Below are 26,165 nucleotides of genomic sequence, written 5' to 3' on the forward strand. Positions count from 1 at the left end.
AAGGTTCCAGATATTGCACTTGGCGTTGACAAGAGGCTGGTAGCTGGGCGTGTCGGATGAGAGTTCCAGTTTGTATTGTTCCGTGTCAGAGATGGCCCCAACATCTCCAGTTTTGATATAGCTCTTAAACTGGCCCACAGTCGTGGTGGCGAACTCTGTCAAGCTAGTGACCAAGGTGCCCGATGTGGTGTCACTCAGCATGGTCAGGCGTCGCCTCGAAGTTCCCGAAGGGTCTTGAAAGGTGATGTTGTTCGGCATTCCAGTATACGCCCATCCAGAAGCCCAGGTATAGATGGTAGCGAACCCGGCTGCAGGGCAAAAGGGAAGGAAACTGCCCTTGTCGAGGCACTGTCCACTTTCGTCCCAAAGACTTTCGTTGAGTATCGTTGGCCATAACCTGTTGGGCGTCTCCAGAATTATGGGCATAATGACATTGGAGAATGGGTTGGGAAGGCGGAACCATCGTAGCTCAGGTAAGATGAGGATAGCAGAAGCCGGTCCAACGAGGATGGAAAGCAGCGTGTTGGAGAGGAGCAAGACCGCTAACCATCGGGCGTACCCCCAGCCGCTCCAAAACCGTGAGCTGAATATGTACATCACATCTCCCACCCGATATGGGCCAGAAAGCAGGCCGAATGGGATTCCACTGTCGACAAGACGCCTCTTATAAGCCTTGAGAGTGATTGCTGCCAAGGATGCGACGACAAAGAGCTCGTACAGCTTTGCTGCGAGCTGGAGTGAATTGATGATGTCGCTTGGTGATACATGGAATAAGCCTCTGCCGATCCCGCCAACTCGGAACCAGTAAACACCAGCAAAGTTGAGATAGAGAAGGAGGCCGGTCAAAATCAAGGGTATAATATGGACTATAGAAGTCGACAGCCCTCTTAATTTTCCCTGAACAACCTTAGTTGGTTTTACTGGTGGCGAATACTCCGAGGCTGATATGGTGGTGTTGGATTTCCGGCCCAATATGGGCGTCTCCATTTCGAAAGACATGCGAGCCGCGAATGTTGAATGGCAGAGGTATTTAAATGCAAACGATTTAAATGAAGACAGAATGCTCAAGCTCCGCGTAGCTGGACAGACGTGCTTTAAAGAGTGCTATGCTTGCATTCAAGGTGGTAGGATTCCTTAGCGCATTGGGGGCTAAAACCTGGGCCAAAACCTCGCCATTAACCCAAGCAAATCCCAGAATATCGCCAGCGCTTTGTGCTTAGCGGGTCTGCTGCAGGATTTTCCCCTCGAGCTAAGCCTAGAAATGCAACAGACCCTTGCTCTTTAAAGATAACGGCTTCCCAGCTGACCAAAAACTGGGTGTGCTGATGCGCGCAGGAAGAGAAGGCAGCAAATAGAAGTCAACGTTGAGAAGCAGGCTGGCGCCTTGGCACTCTGAGGCTGAAACTAAATACGAAAAGAGCGAACCAATAAATGGGTTTGGGCTAGATAATGGTACCCGTCACCAAACATGAGCGATATTCGGAACCAAGTACAGGGTACTAGGTTGCGGTGGGGTTGAAAATGGTTGCAATGGAACAAAACAAATTAGGCAGCGACGTTATTTTTAGTATTTAAGTCCCTTCCAGTTTGAATACCGAATTTCTGATGGTCATTCTTCTCAGCCGAAAGACCGGATCCAGCCTTACTGGCACAATTGCCTCTGGTGTATCGCAAGTTAATCAGCTGGCAGACGTCTACCATGTTCGTGTGGGTGGTCAGCTGGGTTATTAAATTATCAATTCATGTGCACTTTAATACATGCATCATGCGTCTATTTCTAGAACATGCGAGTGTGACATTTGCAGAGGTCACAGCTGAACAGCATCATTTCAATCTGTCAGAGGCAGTGCATAGCTGCAAGCATAAGACAAGTAAAGCCCGAAGATAATCACTTGGCGCTCATCACAAACATGTTCTAGGGCTGTTTAATAATGCCAAGAAATGGTACAAATATCAGCCGTGCCTGCAATTGAAGCCGTAAAGTGAAACCATAAGCGCATAGCCTCCTGTTTGTGTTATTCAACAAACTGTGTCGTGTTGTATCAAGGGGTGGAAATGAGGATCCGAAGAGTAAACGGCCTTTGAATTTTTCGTATGTAACGATGGTCTAGGGGCCAGCATTATAGATGAAGACGATCGTGAAAATGAGAGCGGTGCGCGGTAACCTCCGGGTCCCTCCGGCCCCACACGGAGCTGCGGTTCCGGCTCGCTGCGGAGCTGAAGGACGAAAAGGTGAAATCCTTGATCTAGTCCTATGAGGCCATAGAAAATAAGAGTCTAGAATCTATCCTCTAAGCGCCTCTGACGTCTTCAAGACGAATGAAAATGCGACAAATTGTAGGCTTCAATCGACGCGCCTCATTTCTAGCTGATGCATGATGACCCTTCTTGCACTAGAGGTACTAATATGATGTGTTACCCTACCAGAGGCTCAGGTGGCCCTTTAGTGTGACGTTGAGGCTTACTATTTTTTCCATATCGCCAGCCTTATTTTGTTGTGAAGAAGTATTGGATACTTGAGGCAACACTATCGCCGCGTGATACGGCTCTCTCCGGTTCCCATGACCCCACCCACGTGAAGGGTTGTAAGCCACAGACCGCAGGCCCTGGACATGGAGAGGTTACATTTCAAAACTGTGCCGGTTGTGGTGCCATTTAATCTTTATTGTCTTCCAGGAAAATTACGGCCACCTCAGCTTGTACGTTGACGGCCTGAGAAGCCCCGCATGCAGGCGACCAACTTCGGTAATTGTCGGGACAGATTTGAGAGTATAAGTTTTCTCTATAATATTGTTTATCACACGGGATCCTGCAGTGTGAGGGGAACGACGACTACTGGCTTATGATTTCCGATGATTTCTTGCTTGCATACCCTGCTTAGCTTTCTGGACGGCGAGATCCAGCCCCGCTATTCCATAATTCAATGAAGAACGAATAGCTTGAATAAACTTGGGAATTCTCTCCTTAGGTTACAACATCATGGAATGGTAGATCTCTTGATACTGGAGAGCACTTTTTGTAGGGGAGGGGGAGGAGTCTAGCCTGATGACTTGCTCGTCATATTAGTGAGAATAAAAGAGATGAAAGAAGAAACAGGACACAAGCGAAGTGAAACGCCTTTGGAGGGATCACTAGTAATCGACGGCTATGAACCTCGGCCCAAGACTGCTTGGAAACATAGATTCGCCTCTCCTTGACGTTTAGCCGTATTGGAACTTGAATCGATTGGAGGAAGAATTTCAGTTCAATGTCCTCATCGAGCCCCTCCTTTCGGAGTCACCAATCTACTTCCTTGGTGGGCAAGGAAGCACTTTCTGCCTAGCTGGAGACTCCAACGACTCCTGCGAGAATCAGTAGGCGGTTAATTCCCTTGGCCGCGAGGTCTACCGCCTTGGTTGAGAGACCTAGTTGGCAGTTCTAGTCCCACTCTACTTTAAGCTTGTATAGAAGAAAGTTTAGTGCAAAAGCAACAAAAGGTGCCGAGTGCCGAGGCATCTTTTGCTCCTCGTATCGATGCCATCCCCGCATTTCGGCTTCCGACGTGTGCACTAGTGTGTCTGATTTGTCCACTCTACTTCATTGTGCATCCGGAGGAGCATTTACAAGTCTTGGCTTGGACAAAGTAAACATTCACCGGCGACCGGGGAAGTACGAGTAAAGCAAGTACTATTCTCTGGTTACAGCATCCCAAGGGCCAGTACACTACAGCTTGCCTGAAATACGACGTCATTGTCAACTTACATTGGCTGTTACTAGTGAAGTTTCACAGGATCCGGCCAGCCGCCCGCTGTCACTAACTAAGCTGCGACACATCACTAGGCAATTGGCGGGGATACATGAAGGTGGCATGTTCAAGTTGGGATGATTGAAATGATCCTCCGCAGTTTGAAGAAGTTTAGCGTCATGAATTGAAGAAATGAACCGAGGCATCTTGGCGAGCCCCTTATGCTAGCCTCTCTGCCCCGCATTGTACTGCTGAAGTTCGCAACACACGCCTACGGAGGTTTGAAGCAGAATTTCCTATTTCGATATTCTCTTGCGAAAACGATGTGTTGGAGCCACACTCTTGCCAGAGGCCTGCTCACGAGAGCATCATCTCGTCGCAGATGACCTTGACTAAAATGAGCACTTAATCTTGGCATAATTCAATACAAGATGCGATTGGTTGGTTACAGGCGCTAGAGTCGTGAATGTAGAGACTTTGCAGGACGGAAAGCGGCGGCGATGCCATCTGAGTATAATATGAGTTGTTTCTTAGTTGCGAAGAAATATATATACTAGAGAATTGCTCGTACAGACAAATTCATATTCTCTATCAAACCAAGCATTCTTCACTCTCTCAGTCTTTGCAGCTTCCGAGCCAATCTCTCCTGTCAAGAACTCTTTGTCCAACACAAATTTTCCAACATGAAGTTCATTGGTATCGTCGCTTTCGCAGCTACTCTTGCAGCTGGTCTACCTGCTGTCAGAGTGGATGAGAACGCACCAGTCGCCAGAGGCGAAGTGCCGGTTTCGATCGAAGCACGTCAGCTGAGCTCCAGAAATGATCTGGAGAGCGGAAGTTCTTCTGCTTGCCCTAAAGCTATCTTGATCTTCGCTCGCGGGTCTACTGAGGCAGGAAACATGGTAAGAAGCGGGAGTTTGTCATGCATGAGATATTTCCACGTATTGACTTATATAGGGAACAAGTGCTGGTCCTGTTCTTGCGAGCGCTCTTGAAGACAAGTATGGCAACGGAATCTGGATCCAGGGCGTCGGTGGCGCATACACTGGTGCATTGAGCCCGAATTTCCTTCCTCAGGGAACGAACCAGGCCTCCATTAATGAAGCTAAGAGGCTCTTTACCCTAGCTAACACCAAATGTCCTAATACCCCTGTTGTGACAGGTGGATATAGGTAAGCACCACCTCTGCCATTATATACCACCTAGCTCACACATTTCATAGCCAAGGTACGGCTGTGGTAGGCAACGCTCTTTCGGAGCTCAGCTCCACAATCCAGGCCCAAGTTAAGGGTGCTGTTCTCTTCGGATACACCAAAAACCTCCAAAACCTCGGCCGCATTCCCAACTACCCCACGTCCAGAACCAAGGTTTACTGTGAAGCAGCGGATGCTGTTTGCTATGGTACACTGTTCATCCTGCCTGCCCACTTTCTTTACGTGGATGATGCAGCGGTTGCGGCTCCCAGATTCCTTATCAACCAGATCTCGAGCAGTTAAGAATATGTGGTTTCAGCTTTGTCGCTGGATCGATACAAAATGTTCGATTCAGGGGAGATTGTTCATCAATTGAGATATTGGAACATTTGAAAACCCAGGCTTTTCTTTTTTCTTGGCTTTGCTCTTGGCTCCATTCTGACTTTTCAACAAAGCCTCAGGCTTGGGGCCTAGGCAATGGACCATTTCAAATTGTGAAATTCTATCTTGTACTTCATGGGGAATTCTTTCCGTGCACTTGGAAATTATCTATCGCCCCCGTTCAAATTGGTGATATTGGCGAGACGTTCTCCATTCGCCTTGTGGTATTGGACTTAAGCAACCTCGCACTGTCTAGATCACTTTTAGCAACATGTCTAAGCTTTCATATTAAATGACTTTTGGAAAATACGAAGGTAGCGGGTAAAAAATCAGTTTAGGTGATCGTAGTCGGAAATGGAAACCTTGGGGTGGTGACATAACCTCTGATCCGCAACTTGAACACTACTAAGAAATGCCTATCCGTACACTATTTTCTCCATGCTAACTCTCCGCTCCCTTAATAGCCTTATCCAGTCTAAGAAGATGCCATAAAAACCCTACCAGGGGGTTCCTTGTGGTTCAACAGCGAAGTGCCTCTCAAATACCTGTGTTGATGGGCTTTCGAACTTTGACTACTCGACCGGAATTGAGTGAGGCTTCGACTTCTTCAGGGCTCATCCCACGATGTTTGGTGCTTTTTTCGAGATGGTTCCTCAACCTATCACGAGAAGAGTAGTGGGTTGCGACCGCGCATTTTCCATCTCGACAATAGTAGTCCACGTCCACCGCAAATAACTCCCATCGCTCTGTATGCGCCCGGGCCCGCCGGATGTCAACAACTTGACGTGCAATCGAATCAATGTGCTTTATAACAGATTCTTTTTGCAGGTAGGCATCAGTTTGGTTTCTGATATTTTCGAGGGTTGTCTGTCCTGTATTTGCTGGGCGCCAATCATCGAGGGAAACCTGGAACAGATCATCTTCGACGTTGAGCCTGAACGTCTCCTTTAGTCCCATAGCCTGGGCGTGTGATCGCCACCCATTCACACCGTTGTCTCCTTCAGTATCGATCAAATTATCCTTTGCATGACGTCCAATCTCGAGATATTTCTTGATGAATTGTTTTCGCCTGACATTGTCGATTGTCTCGGACCTTCCGAATTCTCGAAGTACCTCTCCAATATCGTCTCTTGGTGTATGAACTCTCTTGCAGTTGGCGCGCTTCTTTCCAGTCCCCACACTTAGGAATAAAGCAGGGATACTCTGATGTTGCGACTTGATTTCCCTTAGTGCGGCCAACGAGGGATTGTTCGCAGACAAACCGCCGTCCAAGAATTTCTTTTTCCCAATCTTGATACATTCGAAATATCTTGGTGCAGCAGAGGTCGCGCGAGCAACTTGCCAAATCTTCTCCGTATGAGCGGAATCGGGATTTAGGGGGTTCCATTGATTGGAATCTCTTGTCTCTGGGTCGAACTGGTGGTCGTAGCTCCTCCACATGTATGGACACGAAATGCCAGCCTCCCGGTCAATACAGAATGACATGACCATGCTATAAGCACCAATTAGTTGGAAAGCCCTCGGGGTCTTGAGAAAAAGGATGGGAAAATGCTCCTTACGTCCGAGTACGATCTTCACGGTATTTGAATGGCTCAGCCGACGCTGCAGCTGAAGCTTCGTAGTCTTGGATGTTATCTCGCTGGCTCACGATGCTTCTATAAACGACGCTCTTGAATGCATCCCGAGTCTTACGGCATGAGAACTTGGCTCTAGGGTACCAGAGGAGAGAGCGCTCATGGAACCATCTTGGCTTTCCAAAGACTTTGTTGCCAAACTCCGCATATTGATCTAGTGCCTCATCCACTGTCATGCGTAATCTGCCTAACATAATAGCAGCCAGCCTATATCTTAATTTTAGCTCCTGTTTTGTTTTAAGATTTCGTTACGTACCCTCCAGTTGAAGTTCCAACCATGTAATCGAAATAATGGCAAGGAAGAAAATCATCGACGCGGTCGGATAGATTTGGCGGCTCGTCAACTCCAGCTGCGTCACGTAGATCACTTCCCATCCATGGATACGATACACTAGAGTGTACTGGGCCTTCTAGATGGTGTGACTCGATATCTCGGATTCTAGTCATTAATCGCTTGACGATCAATAGACTTGAGAATCCTCGAACGCCCCCACCGTCTGAGGAAATGGCATGAAATTGATTAACAATGGCCGTGAAGAAGTTTTAAGGGACCCTGAACATACCAAAAGAAAGAATAGTTTTTCGCGCCCACACCCCTTCGTCATCGGAATTATCTGCATAGCCCCGAAGTGGAACAGGAAGCGTGAGCTCGCTACCGGAGCCCTGGTTATCAGAATGCTGACTGTGGTACTCTTGGCTACGAGACTCCCCACTGGCAGACCTATTAGCTGACAAGAAGGTGTTCATGGTGCCGATGGATAATGGTGTGCTCCGGAGGTGACGGGAGGTACAATCCCTACTGAGCAAAGATTGCCAATAAGGCCAGAAGTGAATAAGCCCCGAGGGAGGATGAGAGTGGAGGCCATTAAAAAGAGATTGCAGAAAATCATGTCCGCCACTGGACGAGAGCCTTCTTATGTTCGCAAAAAGAAAAACGAGGCTGGGGCGCGGCCTCCATGCCATGCCCCCTTGGCTGCATTTTGGCGCGCACGCCGCAGCCTGATGCTGACAATGAACCAACTTGGATTGACACCTGCCGTAATTCGTCCACTGTAAGATGTGCCGCTGTGGCGCTTGAGGGAGTGGCAACCAGACAGCCTGTTAATCGCCTGCGAGTTTCAGAGGGCGGTAGGCAATGTATGGCGGAGAGAGGAACCATAGTAAAGAAACAACTATTTGAGTTCCCGGGATTCTTTCTATCCCTTTGGCAGAATACACATATTACACGTCCGCGTTATCACAAATAACGGTTCCTGTAATAAAATGACATTGTCGAGCTCACACATCCATTTCGTTCAGTTCAGGTTAGTCAAAAGCCACAGGCGTTCTGTTGTGTCAGGTGTCTCATTTCGGCTTTCTGTTATTCTTAGCTGTGATTGGATGCCTTGGGAACAATTATCGTCGTGTGGCACCTCTGTGCCGGTTCCGAAACATGTAGCCCTCCATAAATAACCAGGATGGTGGTCGGCCGCAGGCAGAACGGGCTCCAGGGAAGGGGGCGACTTTTTTGGAATAGGTGCCAGCTGAACTCCCACCAGTGTGTGCGTTATTTAGCCCTGATTGGGTCTCGGGAAGAAAAAGCGCCCCCATGATATACCGGTGTGGGTGTCTTAAATGGCCCCCAAACACACATGTTGAAAGGTGGGGAGGCAGGGGCAATGTGCAATCGCTTGGAAGTGTAATTACTCAATCCAAAAGGCTGTATGATTAGCATGGCTGAGATACCGGAATCGAATATCGCATGGGGGGATTCCGGGGCTGTTTTCCGTCAGTCCTACGGCTTGGCAACTAGGCACTGCTACTTTCTCACCGCATGTACAATTAGAGGAAGAAGTTGAACAGTGCTAGATCATGAAGGGGTTCGGCGATCCGATGATGGGAGAATTTGGCCACCCGTGATACATAAATTCAATTGTTCAATCTATTGAGACTATAGGAAGCGATTCTAATTCTTTGTAAAGTGCCTAATGCCAATCGTTTCTTGGGCCGACGCAAAGAGAAATTAGGTCCCCATCACTGATCAAGTATGATCATGTTCATGCAGTGAGAACGTAGAGCTGCTGGTTGGCTCCGAGGGCTCGCTGGACATTATATCCAAACCCCAAGTGACGGAAATTGACTGTTGCGACGTACTCCTCTTGTTGACTCGCTGGCCCGGGCAAATAGACGGGGACACTGTTCTTCCATCGGGGGATTTTGACTATTTGGTGCGGCTTGTCTGCGAATATTAATGGTCAGAGTCTTGCTGTCTTAATAGAACGTGGAAAGATTCTAACCTTTGATCTTGGTGAAATCCAGTGACGTGAAGGTATGGTGTTTCATGTCAAGAACGACAACAGGACTGTCCTGAGTACTGAACATTCTCGTTCTGGAGATGAATTGATTGAAAGACACTTGATGATAATATCTCGTCCTGGCTATTTGGCTACGTGTGAGGTCAGCGTGCAGGAGCGACGGTGGTGGGGGATTGTTGTTATCGCGTTCGCAGAGTGGGAGGGAACCGGTGAACATCGAGCGGGGAAGGTAAATAGAAAAGGAATCGCGGGATTCGAATTGTAATCCCGAGGGTCGCTTCACGTGGACGCCACAATGTCTTGGCCTGGATATCCCAGCCCGGCGTCCACACGCTCCGCCCCGTTGGCGCTTGCAGCGTGATCCCTGGTCCAATAATGCAATTTGATCACTCCATGGGCCCTCCCGTTATTCGCCGATCCTGTTTCTGCCTCGTAAGGCGGTCTTGACTCTTTGGGAAACACGCCCTTATCTACTGCCCTTAACCGCCACAGCGTAAAGCCAGGTTTTGGCCCCCATGTAGGGCTTAAAGTCAGGCTCTGACCCCAGCACCCAGCAGAATCTCCTCACTGGGCGCCTGATTCTCCATTTTTTCGTGGCTTCTTCTGGTACGAGGGACTTGGTCATACAGCATAACGAGGGGATCACACCGACACGCTAAGCCCACAGCTGAGGCCGTATTGTATTAGCACATGTGACGTCGGTGGAAGTGACACATCTGTCAGGCAGATTTAGCAGCCAATGAGCCCAAATTAAGACCTATAGTTGTCAGGCAGGTGGCCTCCGAACTCGATACACTTTCGTGGGCGAGTGATCGAGGCCATGGCAGTGCATTGGAATACCAACTGCCAACACGACCTTGAAGTTCACCCGTTAAACTGGAGAAAGAAATGAGCCATCTCAGGACCATTGATGTTTATCATATGACTAATTATAGTCTCAGTCGTGTTAGTTGCACGATATAAGTTACCTGCCAGCACATGATTGACCCTTCCTGAGCTCCAGGTGGGTAGCTCGCTTATGAAACAACTATCTGCGACTGTGAGAGCTGGACACAGAGATCAAGTACAAGATTGTGACTAGGATTTCTGTTGTCTTAATGTACTCTGGTATTCGTACCAGGTCCGCAGCAAACTCCAATTGATGTATTTCTTTTCTTCACGTCTAGCGCCATCTCTACCAAACGTGACAAGTATGGGCCCATGACTGCATTGCCCTCGGCTTGACTCAGACGATATCAGACAATAGTGATCGTTTTTTCTACTCCCCTCTTTGCGTATGAAGCGGGGAGTTTCCACACCGGAGCGAGCCTGACGTATGCTCCCGGAACCGTGGTCGATCTTCCAAGAACCAAGCCAACGACGTCTAACGCCTTGGTGCGTAGAAAACATAGAATCGTTACTTCCATGTCATAGCAAAGATACCCCTCCTCTGTGCCTTCATACCGATCATACTCTTCTCCAGACTCAGCCCCCCTGAATGTTTTCACAGTCTCTCCACCTTCGAGCAGGCCATCTGCCTCGTATAACCGGACATCGGGAAGAAAGAAGTGGCCCGAACCTTCTTTCTCCCAACTGCCGACTATGCGAGCATCTCCACACTCGGCCATCTTCTCGTCCATCGTAATACGGGCCTCGACTGCAAGCCCTCGCACTACCACGAAAGCAGTATCGTCAACGTCTCCGAACGGACTGACGGTAGACTTGGGTGTGGTCTCAGCACGTATGGCTGATGCGTAGGTAGCCATAATATTGCTCGGCGCATGTGAATTCCACAAGACTGGCCCCCCGACGCTTGCCCATGACCACGAAGGGGCGATGGATCGCTCAGGCACGGGCATATCAATTCCTGGCCTTGTGTGCCAAAGCAAGTCCCAGAATAAAGAAGACTCCCACAATCCTGCCAGATAGCGATCGCCTGTCTTCCGAGCCCTAGATGTTGCAACTCCAGAAAGGGCAACGAGGCGATCGGTAGCGAAAGTCAGGTTTCGGCGACTGTAATTCGTGACATCGTTGTGCCATTCCTTCGTATGATCAACTTCCCTAGATGCGCGAGATGTGTTGGCTTGAGGATCTGCCGTCGTGTCGTCCAGCTCTTTCGGCACGGGCTCTTCTGCTTCCACTACTCTGTGTACCTGGCATTCCCAAATTATTGCTCCGGGGGCGAAATGGATCAACCTCTTGGCCAACAGTTGTTCCTGGAAGCACCAGGCACGTGTGTAGAGATGACCGTCCCATATATAATTGAGGGCTGAACGAGATGAGCTCTGTGCGGCACGTTCAATCCAGTCGGCAGATGCATAGCTAGCTCGGGTAGCGATCTCGATGACGGGCAAGACCTTCCGACGAATGTGAAATTGATGCGTATTATCACCAGAGCCAAGTCTCAGGCTCCAACTTTGCCAGGATGCATCTCTTTCATTCAAGAACGGCGTGCTAGGTCCAGGCGAGGATCCAGACACAATAGTGGCGTAGGCACGCTCATATATGTGAGCCATCTGCGAGGCTTGCTCGTCCCAATCCTCCCACATATCCTGAATGATGCACAATGAGTCTATCCAGATGTAGCGGATACCCAGATTTCTTGTGGTCGTGATAGCATCCTTGAATATGTCGTTTAGATCCTCGAAGTTGATTCCAGATTTCATTTGTTCCAGGTTACTAGTCAAGGTCCGAAGTGGGTTATCTTGACCCCAGCAGTGACTGAGTGCAATATAGACGTCTTTTTGCCCATTGCTTGTTTCATGTAGTCTGGGCGAGGCAGACTCCGATCCAATATCTAATAACCTCTTCGGGAGGGGTCCTGGTGCTTTGGATGCTTGACAAGAGACATGCTGATCATTGCACTCTTGGACACGGCCATGAATGAATTCCCAAACCTCCGTATCATCAGATCGGGTACTACGGTCTGTGAAACTGCCACAATTTGGCATAAGACGATGTGGGTTCTCTGTATGTCCTAGGGAGTCTTAGTTTCTCAGAAATGACCAATACGTTGGCTGTTCGGACAATTTACCTTGCATCTCTTGTATCTCAAAAGAGAAAACGTAAGAACCCATTTGGGAAGACCAAGCATATGTTCGAACTATAATAGGCTGGCCTTGAACGAGCAGCAAGGATATTTCTGTCTCGCCGTCGGAGGTTAGGCCATAATCAAACTGGGAGCTGGAGACTTCCTCGTCCTCTTCGGCCACATCATTGGAAAACCTATGAACACGTATGGTTATTTCCATGGACTAAAGTTGTTGATTTTGTTGTGCTAGGGTCCCTTTACCATTCTGGAAAGTAGTGCTTGAGTGTGTTGAGCAGCAAGATGCAGTATAGACAAGATGGAACAGAACGGGCGTATCCCTTTGCCGCTCTCAATACCTTCTTGACCTCGACATCCAGAAACAGCCAGACCGCCCCAGAGTGTACCGCTTGCCGCTGCTCTATAGTTGAGTTATCGAAGAAGCCAAGGGACTTGTCGGAACTCTCGAAATGGCCATGCGGACTAAGGTTGTTGCAAACCGGGCACACGAGACGGAGTGGCCGTGTGGTGTATGTGTCCGCTACTCGGCCAATAGTGGCGGCTGTATCTATTGCCTTTCGGAGTAAATTCATGGCTAGGCAGAGACGTAGATGGAGACTGCAATGAGAATATACGGTTTGCTCACCCTTTTCGGCCAATCGCGCGATATGGGTGAACGGGGTGAGCTCCCGGGTGAGCAGGATGTCCTGTCAAAGTGTGGTCTGGGAGACAAGCCGGCCCCGCAGCTAATAAAGGCAAGGGAATACCTTAGTCACACGTGACACAAGCCACTGGTCTTGACCTCTTAACAGTCCCTAAGCTTCCACAATAGAAACTACTGATTCTTAGAGACTCTGACTTGTCGGATGCAGCGGATCCGGCTGTAGTTCAACATGTGGCAAGCTCCAACGCCCTTCCTCCGCTCTTCCATCGGCGTCTTGCAAAGCTATACCCTGAAAACCAGACCGCCGCATATACCATTAGTGGGAACCAGCTGGCATAAATCAACCCCCACACTGACACCATCTCTAAATCAGAGCTAATAAGGGTCTAGCACTGTGTTAGCCAAGAGAAATTATGCCTCTGTCAGGTCATTTCCATCACTTACAATAATAATAATCCCAGGGAGCGAACCCAGCGTCTGGACCGTGACGGACTTCCGCAACCTCATTTCTCTGAAAACTTCCTTTATTACTAAGACCTGTCCTTCAGTAATTCCTCTCTCCAAAATAGTCATTCTTTTCGCCCCCTCGTCTATCATCTTTTTCAGGCTTGCAATTTCTTCCCTTGACTGCAGAACGGAGTGTTTCAGCTCCGTTATGGTGAGATCCTCTAGATTTCCAACAAGCGTTTCATCGGAATCTTCGCTACCAATAAAAGACTGCCACTCTGAGATATCCATATTTTGCCCAGAGCTCATTGAGAGAGACTCAGCCTTTGTGGACGCTGTAGAGGCTATGCAAGGATGGGATTCCTTCCAGACGGAGGCGATCATCAAAAGTGTTTCAACGTCTGGAATACCGCCGATTCGGGAGCGGAGCGCCTCCTCCAGCCTTGCAGTACTGGATAACTCGTTTGTGATGTTCTGAAGACTGTCTATTAGGCTGCGGACTTCCTCGATCAATAGGATGAACTTCTTCCGGTCCCGGACGATCCATCTCGATTTTCGATGTACTGTCGCTCGGCTCTTCTCGAACCTCGAGGATTGAATCTTGAAGTTATCAAACACTGCGGCGATGCTGCGTGAATACTGAGGCCCTCGTTCGATGAGCAATTCTGTTGACGGTGTCACTTCAACACACCCGTATTTGTCGTGAATGCTCTCGGCGTCGGACAGTAAGCGCACAATATGTCGCAAGCAGTCGGTGACAACATCTTTGTGATGCCAATCGTTCAAAAGATTCGGTCTCGAGTTGTTCGCCAGACCCATTTCCATGCCCCAATTGTAGAGCCGGCATTTTTCAAGCCGGAACTGGAGCTGCAGCTTGTTGAAGTCCACATCTTGTGTCTGGTAGAGTTGAATGAGGTCCAAGGCTTCGAATGCGTACTTGAATAACGCGGCGAGGGTCACACCACTGGCCACCGCGCCGAGCAACTCCATCGCAAGGAAAGCCAGGAATGTGCGCAAGGGTTCACGAGCCGTAAAACTCTGAGCATGAGGAAAATACAAATAAAATGCGCAGAGGGGTGACTACGATTGAGTATTGGCAGCGTGGCGCAGTAAGGGCAAGGCGCATCAGGCAGCAAGGCGTAGCTAACTGGGCGAGGCAGCCCAAGCAGCCACACCAAGTGACCTGATATGACACAAGCAGTGCATGCCTCTACCCAATCCAGTGATTTAGCACGGTCGCAGATCATCTGTGCGGCAGGTAACTGAAGGTTTAAAGGATCATTTTTGGCCAGTGATGTGCCACTCGTCTTGGCATATAAACAACTCAGGAGAGACTTGTCACTGCATATTTACAAAGACTGGACGTTTGGCTTATATTCAAGCAGCCTTAATTTCGGGTATTGAATAGACATCTTCTCCGAGTTTCCTGCTTTTCCTATACTTCTTCGGCAACAACCTTCACCTGCGGTCCCTCGATTTTCTTGACCTTCCGTCCCTCCCACCATGACATTATACCCGCAAACATTGCCACGGCACAGCCCAAGGCAATAAATGTACCTGTGGCCCAGGTCTAGTTGATATATGTCAGTAAGCGGCCTCTGAATTTGCCATGGGGAGTCTGTCAAGCGACTCTTACTCACAGGTCTGTCAATTCGGTTATAAGCCCACATATAGTAGCACAGAGCAACCTGAATCAGGGTATTCAAAACCATCATCCAAATGGTAAACCCTAGCTTCCAGAGGGGGGTAGGAGGCGCACACTTCCCAGTGAAGGTTGAGGAGCGGACAATGGGCGGTCTTGATATTTCTGTCCCTTCTGTGGCTTCTTGTGCTGCTTCTTTCCTTGCCCAGGCTGGTGGACGGAACCAGGATTTGTTCTGTGCGGCCAACTCATCCATGCAAGAGCGGTCCTTGAAATGTACGGCACGCACAAATCGATAAAGATCGCGGAAGCGCCAAGGCGCCAGGCCAAATCCCGTGACGCAGAAGAGGGCATTTAGGATCTGGCTGTCGATTTCTATCCAAATCTTGCGAGGCGAGTTGTCAGCACTCGCGCTTGGGTGATTCATGGCGGGAGCAGCTTCAAGAAGCAAAAAGAAGAGCATGGCCTGAGGAAGAGAACATTGTTAGACACTGTTTGGATGGATGAGTACTGACATGTTGATGTGGGCGAAAGGCTGTGGCGTGCCTCCGCCCTACGTCACAATGTGCGAGCTTCGATAAGATGAACTTACACCCCATGCCTAAGTTACGTTAGTGATTTATAAGATACAGCCAATGGGGCACATACGACAATATTCAAGCCATAAATGGTTATGAGAAAGCCGGATGGAGTGGTGAAGAACTTCCAAAAGGCCTTCAATCCGTTTAAAATGGTCGGTCCCCATTTTTCCTTCGCATCGCCCTTGTGATGCTCGTAGAGGCTGTGGCGGCGCTGGCGCAGACGCTGATGCTTCTCGCGCAGATTCCAGGGGACGTGGTCCTGATTATCGCTGGTGGTGGCGATTTCCGGCGCAGACTCGTCGACCTCCTGGATCACGATGGGCTCTTGGGTGGCATCTTTGTCGAAATTGGGCGTGGTAAAAGTCGGGCGGCGCGTGTTTGTCTTGACGAGGGTCAATTCGCCATCCTCGTCGGGAGCGGCGGTGCGCGTGGAATGGCCCTGCGCATCGAAGGTGATGTTATCGCCGCCCGATCCGGCGTCTCGCAGCTCGGTCAAATTGGGTGCTTGGGCGATTGCGGTGCCGGTGGCCTGCCACATGCCCAGCTGCGGATTCGCATTGATGAGCGAGATGGACGCGCCCCGCACGCGGCCGACGATGCCAGGGCCGCTGCTGCTGGGTGGTGGTGATGATGCCTCGGCCATGGCGACGGGTCGGCGAATAAATGATGTAATGTCGATGTTGTCGCCGTGCCGTCGGCCTTGTCGGAAGACGAGAAAGACGAGAGAAAGACGAGAAATGCGCTTCTGATGGCGGAGGGTCGGGTCCAGTAAAAGTCCGCTCCGGTGGAAGCGAAAGCGATAGCTGCAGGAATACCAGGGCCGAATCCGTCGCCACGACACCGGGTCGGTTCGACCTAATTAAACTCAAATCTCCCCGACGAGAATTCCTCAATCGCAGGTGACAGACGCGCTGATCGCAATACGATCGTATTCAAAAGGCGCTCGACTTCTGCTGGCTTGTCTGGCGGTACCTGGCGCGACGACGATTTTGCTGCGAGAGCGGGTGATGCTTCATCAGAGCTGGGCGCCCACCACCGCGACTGCGCTGTGACGTTTTAAACCATCACCTCCGCACTCAATCTCACCACTGCATGGCGCGCTTATCCCCGACTTCCAGTCATTTCTGCCCTCCTGTTTCTCCTCACGTCGCTGATCCTCGGAGTTAACCTTCCCTCACTGACGTCTGCTGTCGTGGCTCCATCGCGTCCACCTTCATCCTCACATCGATTGATCGTCACACTCATTCACCATGGACCTCAGTCGCACCAAGTCCAATGGACTGGGCAACCTCACAATCGGCGATTCCGACACCAAGCATGTCACCTCCGGTAATGTCGGCGCCGATGGTCGCGTCAACGTCCAGTTCCACGAAAGCCCAGAATCGCTGGCAGCATGGTGCAGGCGGGCTCAAGGATCGCTTGCGGTGCCCTTGGAGCGTCCCAAGCCGAGGAGATTCAGCAGCGTCGTTGTCCCAGAACCGCCAAAGCCAACGTTGAGCCCGCGATTGAACATCGCCATCCATATCGTCGGGTCACGAGGCGATGTGCAGCCCTTCATCCCCATCGCGCAGCTGCTCTCCAGCCCGCCGTACGGCCATCGGGTGCGCATCTGCACGCACCCCGTCTTCAAGGACTTTGTCGAGTCCCAGGGCCTCGAGTTCTTCAGCATCGGCGGCGATCCCGAGGCGCTGATGGCCTACATGGTCAAGAACCCCGGGTTGCTGCCCAACCGCGAAAGCGTCAAGGCCGGCGACGTTGGGAAACGACGCAAAGAGATGTGGGACATCATCTACGGCTGCTGGCGGAGTTGCCTCGAGGCTGGAAACGGCATGGGAGAACGAGTGACAGCCGCTAAAGTAGAGGCGACAGAGGATCTCTTCATAGCCGACGCTATCCTCGCCAATCCGCCGTCGATGGCGCACATCCATTGCGCCGAGAAGTTGGGCATCCCGCTTCACATGGTCTTCACCATGCCCTGGTCGCCGACCGAGAAGTTCTCGCATCCCTTGGCTGCCATGACCTACGGCGACGCAGATGCCGCCGTCGCCAACTATTTGTCCTTCATGATGATGGAGCTGCTGACATGGCAAGGGTCTGTTATCTACCCCCCACATACGTTCAAGTTAGATGCTGACCGGTGATATTCGTACAGGCTGGGTGACATAATTAACAAATTTCGCACCCAAATCTTACATCTCGATCCCATCAGCCCTTTGTGGGGATATCAGCTGCTACCCCGACTTCGTGTCCCGTACAGCTATCTCTGGTCTCAGTCCTTGATACCGAAACCGGCTGACTGGGGGTCTCATATCAACATCACCGGCTTTTCTTTTCTGTCTCTGGCCAATTCTTATACTCCACCTCCGGATTTGGTCGAGTTCTTGGAAAGTGGACCTCCTCCGATATACATCGGATTCGGATCCATCGTCGTCGACGACCCAATTGCGCTAACTCAACTCATTCTCGATGCCGTTGAAATGTCTGGCGTACGTGCCATCATCTCCAAGGGCTGGGGTGGCGTTGGCGGCAGCGATGATTATGATATCTCTGATGACGTGTACTTCATTGGCAATTGCCCGCACGACTGGCTCTTCCAACGCGTCTCCGCTGTTGTCCATCATGGCGGCGCCGGTACAACAGCCGCCGGCATTGCAGCTGGCCGGCCCACGGTTGTCGTTCCTTTCTTCGGCGACCAGCCCTTCTGGGGCCAGATGATCGCACGGGCGGGCGGCGGTCCGACCCCGGTCCCCTTCAAGGAAATGACGGCAGAGTCACTGGCCGACAGCATCGCCTTTGCTCTGAAGCCAGAGATTCAGGGCAAGGTGCAGGAGATGGCGGATCGCATTGCCGACGAGGACGGGGCAGGTGAGACAGCCGGTGATTTCCAGGAGCAATTGGGCTTGGATGTATTCCGGTGCGACATGTGTCCTGAGAGGCTCGCTATCTGGCGCCACAGGGCAACTGGGGCGCATCTCAGCGGTTTTGCCCTAGCGTGTCTCGTCGCAAAGGGCTTCCTTGAACCGGGAGACGTCAAACCCCTACGACACAAGCACTGGTATGTCGACGAAGGGGCCGAGCACCCCATCATTGGTGTGGTGGCTGCGGCTTCAAATTTCGTGACGACACTAGGTACGGCGGGTATCACTTACTCGTCCCGCTTGAGGAACAGACCTCGGTCAAAAAAGCCCAAGCCGTCAAAAGAAACAACATCTGCACCGCTCTCGTCAGAGAGGGACGAGGACCAGACCACTATAACTGCGAGCACAGATGTTGACCAGGAAACCATTACCGGTTCGACGAAACCAGTCCAAGCCCTGGTTCGCAACCCCACGGATCCCCCTGACCCAAGTCTCCTTACACCGACGGACATGGAAACCTTGGCCCACAAAATGGCCCACAAGTCGTTCCGCCCCGGTGACAGTCCTGCTGAGAGACTTAAAAGAGCACCCACAAGGCATGAGAAGCGAAAGGCCAGCTGGAAAGCCCAGGAGGAGGGTCGACACGGTCAGGCCTTTTACATCGCACGCGCCACGGGGCGATTCACAGCCGATGTGGCCAAGGCGGGTCTGAAGGCCCCCGTTGCGATGTTCTACAACGTCGCCAACGGCTTCCACAATTACCCCTCTTACACTTTGAACGCGAGTGAGGTGCGAAGACGTGATGAGATCACCGGCCTCGGGAGCGGCCTGCGGGCATCAGGAAAGGAGCTCGTCTTTGGGCTCTGGGATGCGTTCAGTGGAATCGTTACCAAACCTTACAAGGGCGCCAAGGCCGAAGGTGCGAAAGGCTTTGGCAAAGGCGTATGGAACGGTGGTGTCGGGCTATTTTACAACGTCGGCGCTGGTAAGTCTGCTCCTTTCCCATTGTGTTCCCGAGCAGGAAACACATCTGTTATAGGAAACATGAGGACAGACATGATGCTTACATGATGACAGCAATGTTCGGAATGCCGGGCTACACGCTCAAGGGAATCGAGAAGGAAATTTCGCGGCGCCACCTTACGAAGCTGAAGGCTGAGATCTTGTTGATCCGGCTGAGACAGGGCATTGCTGACTTCAGAAACGGAACCCCAGAGGAAAAGGAACTTGTAGCTGAGAGGTGGCAGTCGATGCGGCCTGCATGAGTAAAATGACACTCATTGATCTAGTCGAAGGATAACGCGGCACATAATCTACAGTCTCATTAATTGTCATTGAAACCCTATTTAGCATCATTTAAGAAAATAATTATACCCAAGATGTCTGAGTAAACGACGTCCCTCTTCTCGCTGGGTACAGGATCAACATCGTGGTAAGCCTGTCCCTGCGACGATCGCGACCCACTGCAACCATCCACAGCCGCGCGCGCTGTGCCGTCCCACTTTACAGAGTTACCGCGCGCGACGGCCACTACATCGTCCCAGAGTGCTTCACAAAGAGAGCCGTGTAGGGTAACAGCAGAGCCCAACGTATAGGGCAACGATGAGGGCAACGGCATAGTCAACTCGCGAATGCACCTTGAGACGACTGTTCTCATTACTCAATACAGCGATCTAAAATCCCATATGGTGACCCCTCGTGGAGCAGGTACAACTACACAAACACCGATGAGGCTGAAATGACGTCTTGGCTGGGTATACTCTTGTGATGCATAGCGTCTTCCCGTAACTGGCCATCACGGGCACAACTGCTACCCCGCCTTGAATCTAGCCAATCTTGTTTGTTCATCCTCGCCGATTGCACCGAGATTGATAATCGCACACGCGGTTGTCCGTAGAGGGACACCATGATTCCACACCTTGCGCGCGGGTTTGGGATTACAAATCCACTCCAGCCTTACCTTTCGACCTCTGATTATCAACGGTGCAGCAGGTCTGCAGAGTATCCAGAGTATATAGAATAAGAGCAATCTTCAGCCTTGTATATAGGGACGATTCCGTCGCGATAGTGTATAATAATTCTATCCACTTTCGAATCACATCGTCAACATCACCAGCTCAAAATAATCACCATGTCTGCTGTCGCTCCCATCGTTCTCATCCTCGGTGCTGGGCCCAACATTGGCCAGAATGTAGCTCGGGCCTTTGTTGCGAAGGGCTACAAGGCCGCTCTTGTCTCGAGAAAGCTAAAGGAAGCAGACAGCACTCCTGATCAACTCAACATCGCCAGTGACTTGTCGGATCCAAACGCCGTCATCAGTGCCTTTTCGAAGGTCAAGACAGAGCTGGGTGATCACCCGAGCGTTGTCGTCCACAATGGTAAGAGATACTGCATAAAACTCTCGAGAGCAGGTACTAAAATCAGTTGGATAGTCGCCGCCGTGACGCCAAACCCTCCCAATGACCCGCTCGCGCTTGGGCTGGCCGACTTCACTCGGGATCTCAACATCAACACGACCAGCGCCTTCGTCGCGGCGCAGCAGGCTGCCATTGGCTTCGCGAAGCTCCCCAGCTCCGCATCCAAGACCTTCATCTACACCGGCAACATCCTGAACACCACTGTGATGGGCCCGCTCCTCGATTTGGGCGTCGGCAAGTCGGCGACAGCGCACATTATCCAGTCAGCCGCGGCGGCATACAAGGACCGAGGATACAAGTACGTGGCATCGTCCAGCATCATTGAATAGCCGAAACTAACTGATGCAGGTTCTATTATGCGGACGAGCGCAAGCCTGATGGGTCGGCTGCGTTTTCTGTGGATGGAGAAGCCCACGGGAAGTTCTATGTGGAGCTTGCCGAGGGAGAGTCGCAGGGGCCGTGGCAGCAGGCATTTGTCAAGGGTGTGGGCTACAAGGACTTTTCCTCTGCTTAGAGGTGGTCGATTTGGACACTGGGCGGAGGATTGGTTTCATCGAGTACTTCTCATGGAAGAAGTCACTTGGGGCAGTTGGATTAAAGTAGTCAAGGAATGGCAGAGAACTCAACAAGACCTTGCGTTGTGATTCAATTGCAAATGCCGTATTTCATCTGTCTAATCTTACTCGTGTATTATCTTATCCCAAATGATACCACGCCCTTACAGCTCATCCGTTTCAGTGGTAACAAGCTTAATCAGAATTCCCTGGGGAGTGTAGCCCTTGTCGAGGTACTCCTTGGTGTTATAACCCGCGTCCGATGCGTTGACGATGACGCCTGCTGACCCTCCAGCTCCCAAGCACTGAATAAGGGCGGGACCGACCTGGTCGCGCTCCTGGCCGCCATCAATGGTGTTGGCGATATCCTCGAAGAGGACTGACGAGTCCTTGTCGGACCCAATGTGCTTGGCAAGGGCGACAACCGAGCCCTGGGTGAAGAGCACCCACTCAGCGCAGTCGGGAGCGTGCTGGGCCGTCATGGTGAAGTAGCGACCTCCCTCAATCTCGCGGCCGTAGGCGCGGAGAGCATCGCCGATGTAGGTGATGTCCTCGACCGTGAGGTCTTGGTGGGTGTCGTCAGGGCCGTTGTAGCAGTGGAGGGCTGGTTTCTCGTCGTAGCACTCGGCAGCGACTGTGCCGGCTGCCGCGAGGGCTACGAGCAGGTTGAGAACTCTGGTGGCGTACATGATTCTGTGAGGGTGTATAGGATTGGTAAGGTTGACTGGGTAGATGTCAATTTAGATGTATGATGCAGGAAATGGATGGAGAGCAAAAGTGAGGGTGAGTGAGTGAGCCGGTCGGTCTTTATTTGTACCCAACCTCAGCTCGCACTTCCCATTTCCCGGACCGAATTGTCTCTCCCGGAACGCATTCTGACGGTGTGGCGGGAGCTGTGCGACCGAGCACTGCATCTGGTCAATATAATCCGTCAACCCGATACGTTGGCAAGATGGCGATCCCCTGTCAATCCCCACAGCGGCAGAGAATGTCTTGGTTCCCGTCGCCAGTCATCGGCGATCGGCTCGTCTCGATCGAGGGGGCTCAATGCAAGTGCGATCCCGTGAGCATCCACATTGTGGAGGTTCGAGCGGATCTTGCATTGATGTGCCGGATGATCTAATTGCCCTTTAAGTTATTGTGTGAGTCGGGGTATAATTGAACCCCTCAATCCAATTCCAGTGCAAGAGGTGCCACATCTTCCGTCATGTGCCCTTAAGCTATCCAGATCCCGGGTCAGTTCTTTGTACTAGGTAGGCCGGCATGTGTGAGAAATGCCGTCCTCAACCGGCCTACCATAGGTTTCCGTCTGAGACCGAGCGGCTGGGAGCATACGTATGTAGGCGTAGTGCTCTACTTTGTGTATGCCTCAGCAAAATCCTCCCTCCAGCAGATGGGTAGATTTAATCCAATGGGCTGTCAGAGAGCGGCTACAAGCTGTGCCCCATTCATCGTACTGGTCCCGCCTCTTTGTACCGTATCGACTCAGTAAATTGGCCCTAAATCTTTCCCCCATTTATTACCTTCGGGCTTTCTTATACCTAATGATTTAGGAAATCTAAGCCTTATATAGCTCAACTTTAGTCCATAAAAACAGGGCCAATTTATCGCGGTAGTATAACGTAAGAGGTAAAGCCTGACGTAGAGTCACAAACTTTGGGTATTGTATTTTGAGCAATACCATTTGAATTTGCTCCTTGACAAATTATTATTCTATTTTACAAAGATTAAAGCTGCACAAACTACTGAGCATACAGAGTGTACGCTGCAATAGCCACCTCTATTCAAGGGTCTTAGAAACACCCTGAAGTTCTTATTTTACCAAAGTGCCAACAGCCCGGCCCCAGCAAGCATACTCGCCAAAACGGTGAGCAGCTGTAGGGATGCAGGCCCAGCCAAAGTTCTCGGGGCTGCACTATCGTCATCACTGTCGGTACTATTACCGGCGTCACTGGTTTCCGCCGCGGCGACATCAGTGGCTTGGTATACAAGCGGTACCGCAGGAATCATGGTGTGGATTTGCAAGTCGTTATCATAATAGGTTCCCGTCGTGGCGTCCAATACACCTGTCTCGGTTTCCCAGTCATTTGTTACTGGAGTCAACGAGATCAGTGCAGGTGTCCAGGTAGATCCGTCGAGAGTTTCAATAGTGACGAGAGCTTCCGGTGGATAGTAAATCATGCAGATTGAAGAGTAGCCAAGCTCCTCGCGTGGTCCAACTGATGACCAACAAGCTCCGTTGATAAAGCCAGAGTACCCGCTGGGAATTAGTTAGTTTCGTTTTGCAACACCTGACCGCTAAAAAGGATCATGTACCTAGGGCAGCAGAACGCAAGAGTTTCGGATTCAGCCAACACCTCTGACCAAACCTTTGCCTCGGGTAGTTGTATGGCGGGGAGGTTATCAATCTGATAAGGATATGGATCCTGAGTAAAGACACCAGATCCAGTAACAGGACCGGTTCCGCTTGCATGGGCAAGAGTCCCAGCCGTAGTCCAACCCGAAGGGCAGACTATCCCGGGTGAGTAATAATGGACGAAGGGTTGAGTTGCCGACTTATACATATTTGCGGCAAGCGAGTCATAGGCGGAGCCAGATGGGATGCAATCGCCGTAGTCTTTGAATCCACAGGTCGGCTGTCCGTAGATGATCCCAAGAGAACTATCCTTTCCATAATAAAAATGATCTGTTACCGTTGCGCATGAGGCCGGAGCTGTGAAGGTCGTCGTCAGGGGCCCGAGGTTCGTCACCAACTCGCCAAAGTAGGCTGTAGTCGTGGGCATTGTGGACGCCAAGAAAATATATTTCTTAACAATGCAGGGCTAGGGGCGAATTACAGTGTTTCGGCTCAGGCGCAGGATGGCCATGGCCTCGTTTTGTATGATTCGCCAAGGATCAGGCTAATCATCCGCCGAGCTTCCTCATCGGCTGAGATGACCGTAACTGGTAACGGTACCGAGCTGGCACATGGGGGACTGACTCTTGGCTGAGAAAAAATACCGCGCTTATGCGCAATTGACCCCAGCCTTATGAGATCAGGTGGTATAATGTTCCACTGACGAGGGGGCGGGAAAATACCGGTGTAGGATGACGTCGCTCAGGTAAGCCTTTGCCAATATGTAATGGAATCAAAGGAGGAATCTCAAGGTAGCGGACCTCGAATTTTCAAGACGGGGAGCCGAACAGGAAGGATTTCGGGTTGGTTACTTGCTCTAGTGACGAACATACGATCATGTTTGGACATGTCACAAAAGGCTCGTATAAAAAAAAAGGTCGGGGTATTTTCTTATCTAACGATTCCCAAGTGGCACAGGACAAGGATGACGTCGCTAAAAACCAGGGGAAGCTCAATCTCGAAATGATCGCCCAAGGACCCTTCAAATTAAAACGCTAATTATGACACATGCAGTATGGATGCAACCCTTCGCTCCCCGGACCTTACGCCGCCGCAACGGCAGCATTTTGCCGCGAGACGTGGACGTAAATGCAGACATAACTCATGATGGCCATCAGACTCCAGAGCGTGCCAAGCTCTCCCGTGGCTCCGCTGCCCCGGAACTGGAACTCGCCGATGTTTGTCATGCTTTTGAAGGCCTTGCCGTCTGCCCACACGGCGACAATCTCCTTGCCGTCCTTGGTGAAGCCATCTCCGCGGTCAGAAGCGCCGTCTTCGCCGCCTTCTCCGGCCGTGCCACCGCCCAGTCGCACCAGTTTCCAGCCCCAGCCCGATTGCCCGACGCTCTTGACCTCGCTCCCATGTGAGCGGCGCCACTCAAACTTCTCGAGGTGTCGGCCGTTGCCCTCTCCGACTTGCATGCCGAACCAGAACGTTTCCTTCTTCAAGGAACCGTGGTATCGCAGTATTTCTTTTCCGCCCGCAAAGCCTGCGCTCGCCATCGGTGGGAGATGAATGGCAAAGTCCATGCCCATTTTCCCCTCCTGCGTGAGGGCGGCCAGCGGCGGGGCATCGGTGGTGGGGCCGTCGTGCATCAAAGCCATTTGCATGAACGAATCTGGTGAGCTGAAGGCAAATAGAGGCTCTGAGTCGGGTTCGCTAAGATGGACTACCATCTTGAGGGAAAGGGCCTTCTTGTATGACAGCCGAAAGCTTTTAGGGAACCCTCGGCTGGCAGTTTGTACCGACATCTGCGGAGGTGTCGTTAATTTGGAATGCGAGCTCCCCATCTTGAATGAGCGTAGGTTTTAGCGGTAAAGCTGCGTGGGTTGTAGATCTTGAGGAAATGCGGAGAAGATTGAGGTGGGTATGGGAGAAGATCGAGGTGTGTATACGAAGATGCACGAAGAGGGGGTTTGTGTTTGGATATGAAACTGGTAGAATATTGTGGTATTTGATGATGCACAGAGTTCGTGTCCTCTTGGCCAGGGATTATATACAAGCAAACAACGAGGGAATGGCAATTATCGCGATTCACGGTGATGCGACATTCTCAGCATCGCCCTTCTTGGCGCACGTCATTTGCTCAGCCACGGATGGAGACCCGGCCGCTGATTGGCGCCTATCACTGAGCGCTTGTCTGCTTTTGGGGACATGCGGCGCTCTCTCTGCGCCTCGTGGCTGAAACACGTTCAGGTGGGCGCGGTCGCTGCACAGAACGCCTGAGTCTGGTAGGCAGTGAAATCACAACGAGGCTGAGGGCGTTTGGAGTATCCACGTGACTGAACGTGTGGTAAATGGAGAAAGGATGGATTTCGGCTTCCCCGTCTTCCATCGTAGGCAAGAGCACGGACGTGGGGTTTTGGCACGCGGA

The 26,165-nt window shown here is 51.2% G+C and overlaps 11 protein-coding genes across 11 annotated transcripts; 3 read left to right on the top strand and 8 right to left on the bottom strand.

Annotated features, from left to right (window-relative positions):
- Positions 1–4,407: 4,407 nt before the first annotated feature.
- BGZ61DRAFT_361413 (Petfp-cutinase complex) lies at positions 4,408–5,220 on the top strand (the record flags this gene model as incomplete). The annotated part of the gene is made up of 3 exons (XM_046241264.1): positions 4,408–4,626; positions 4,682–4,896; positions 4,947–5,220. The coding sequence occupies 3 exons, from the start codon at positions 4,408–4,410 to the stop codon at positions 5,218–5,220; spliced, it is 708 nt and encodes a 235-aa protein (XP_046099903.1).
- Positions 5,221–5,835: 615 nt separating this feature from the next.
- Positions 5,836–7,679, bottom strand: BGZ61DRAFT_591285 (acyl transferase/acyl hydrolase/lysophospholipase; the record flags this gene model as incomplete). The annotated part of the gene is made up of 4 exons (XM_046256676.1): positions 5,836–6,790; positions 6,858–7,139; positions 7,189–7,429; positions 7,496–7,679. The coding sequence occupies 4 exons, from the start codon at positions 7,677–7,679 to the stop codon at positions 5,836–5,838; spliced, it is 1,662 nt and encodes a 553-aa protein (XP_046099904.1).
- Positions 7,680–8,968: 1,289 nt separating this feature from the next.
- BGZ61DRAFT_536246 (uncharacterized protein) lies at positions 8,969–9,293 on the bottom strand (the record flags this gene model as incomplete). The annotated part of the gene is made up of 2 exons (XM_046254366.1): positions 8,969–9,150; positions 9,209–9,293. The coding sequence occupies 2 exons, from the start codon at positions 9,291–9,293 to the stop codon at positions 8,969–8,971; spliced, it is 267 nt and encodes an 88-aa protein (XP_046099905.1).
- Positions 9,294–10,210: 917 nt separating this feature from the next.
- On the bottom strand, positions 10,211–13,067 carry BGZ61DRAFT_97905 (heterokaryon incompatibility protein-domain-containing protein). The gene is made up of 3 exons (XM_046257289.1): positions 12,498–13,067; positions 12,240–12,430; positions 10,211–12,182 (listed from the first exon to the last, which is right to left on the bottom strand). The coding sequence occupies exons 1-3, from the start codon at positions 12,824–12,826 to the stop codon at positions 10,462–10,464; spliced, it is 2,241 nt and encodes a 746-aa protein (XP_046099906.1). The 5' UTR covers positions 12,827–13,067; the 3' UTR covers positions 10,211–10,461.
- Positions 12,940–14,408, bottom strand: BGZ61DRAFT_97901 (prion-inhibition and propagation-domain-containing protein). The gene is made up of 2 exons (XM_046257288.1): positions 13,342–14,408; positions 12,940–13,283 (listed from the first exon to the last, which is right to left on the bottom strand). The coding sequence occupies exons 1-2, from the start codon at positions 14,332–14,334 to the stop codon at positions 13,122–13,124; spliced, it is 1,155 nt and encodes a 384-aa protein (XP_046099907.1). The 5' UTR covers positions 14,335–14,408; the 3' UTR covers positions 12,940–13,121.
- Positions 14,409–14,779: 371 nt separating this feature from the next.
- Positions 14,780–16,210, bottom strand: BGZ61DRAFT_361039 (uncharacterized protein; the record flags this gene model as incomplete). The annotated part of the gene is made up of 4 exons (XM_046241227.1): positions 14,780–14,914; positions 14,985–15,452; positions 15,579–15,587; positions 15,635–16,210. 4 exons carry the CDS (start codon positions 16,208–16,210, stop codon positions 14,780–14,782), a joined length of 1,188 nt encoding a protein of 395 aa, XP_046099908.1.
- A 607-nt stretch (positions 16,211–16,817) lies between these two features.
- Positions 16,818–19,690, top strand: BGZ61DRAFT_536249 (uncharacterized protein; the record flags this gene model as incomplete). Its single annotated transcript, XM_046254367.1, has 3 exons — positions 16,818–17,659; positions 17,720–19,410; positions 19,503–19,690. The coding sequence occupies 3 exons, from the start codon at positions 16,818–16,820 to the stop codon at positions 19,688–19,690; spliced, it is 2,721 nt and encodes a 906-aa protein (XP_046099909.1).
- An 866-nt stretch (positions 19,691–20,556) lies between these two features.
- Positions 20,557–21,356, top strand: BGZ61DRAFT_361029 (uncharacterized protein; the record flags this gene model as incomplete). Its single annotated transcript, XM_046241225.1, has 3 exons — positions 20,557–20,803; positions 20,858–21,140; positions 21,191–21,356. 3 exons carry the CDS (start codon positions 20,557–20,559, stop codon positions 21,354–21,356), a joined length of 696 nt encoding a protein of 231 aa, XP_046099910.1.
- Positions 21,357–21,473: 117 nt separating this feature from the next.
- BGZ61DRAFT_458068 (uncharacterized protein) lies at positions 21,474–22,154 on the bottom strand. Its single transcript, XM_046246710.1, has one exon. It carries the CDS (start codon positions 22,083–22,085, stop codon positions 21,561–21,563), a length of 525 nt encoding a protein of 174 aa, XP_046099911.1. The 5' UTR covers positions 22,086–22,154; the 3' UTR covers positions 21,474–21,560.
- Positions 22,155–23,226: 1,072 nt separating this feature from the next.
- On the bottom strand, positions 23,227–24,179 carry BGZ61DRAFT_300338 (uncharacterized protein; the record flags this gene model as incomplete). Its single annotated transcript, XM_046238681.1, has 2 exons — positions 23,227–23,656; positions 23,713–24,179. Coding segments are annotated over 2 exons (897 nt in total), but the record flags the coding sequence as incomplete, so codon positions are not given.
- Positions 24,180–24,655: 476 nt separating this feature from the next.
- Positions 24,656–25,786, bottom strand: BGZ61DRAFT_458070 (uncharacterized protein). Its single transcript, XM_046246711.1, has one exon. The coding sequence runs from the start codon at positions 25,579–25,581 to the stop codon at positions 24,835–24,837; it is 747 nt and encodes a 248-aa protein (XP_046099913.1). The 5' UTR covers positions 25,582–25,786; the 3' UTR covers positions 24,656–24,834.
- Positions 25,787–26,165: the final 379 nt, after the last annotated feature.

This window comes from Ilyonectria robusta (genome assembly GCF_021365365.1).
Source record: "Ilyonectria robusta strain PMI_751 chromosome Unknown BGZ61scaffold_20, whole genome shotgun sequence".
Taxonomy (NCBI): domain Eukaryota; kingdom Fungi; phylum Ascomycota; class Sordariomycetes; order Hypocreales; family Nectriaceae; genus Ilyonectria; species Ilyonectria robusta.

Bases quoted from the DNA above. Each gene is read 5' to 3' on its own strand.
- BGZ61DRAFT_458068 (XM_046246710.1), bottom strand. From the start codon at position 22,085: ATGTACGCCACCAGAGTTCTCAACCTGCTCGTAGCCCTCGCGGCAGCC.
- BGZ61DRAFT_458070 (XM_046246711.1), bottom strand. From the start codon at position 25,581: ATGGGGAGCTCGCATTCCAAATTAACGACACCTCCGCAGATGTCGGTA.
- BGZ61DRAFT_97905 (XM_046257289.1), bottom strand. From the start codon at position 12,826: ATGAATTTACTCCGAAAGGCAATAGATACAGCCGCCACTATTGGCCGA. The intron at 12,431-12,497 runs GTAAAGGGACCC...ACGTGTTCATAG, and splicing joins AAGCACTACTTTCCAGAATG to GTTTTCCAATGATGTGGCCG. The intron at 12,183-12,239 runs GTAAATTGTCCG...AAGACTCCCTAG, and splicing joins TGAGATACAAGAGATGCAAG to GACATACAGAGAACCCACAT.
- BGZ61DRAFT_97901 (XM_046257288.1), bottom strand. From the start codon at position 14,334: ATGGAGTTGCTCGGCGCGGTGGCCAGTGGTGTGACCCTCGCCGCGTTA. The intron at 13,284-13,341 runs GTAAGTGATGGA...ACACAGTGCTAG, and splicing joins TCCCTGGGATTATTATTATT to ACCCTTATTAGCTCTGATTT.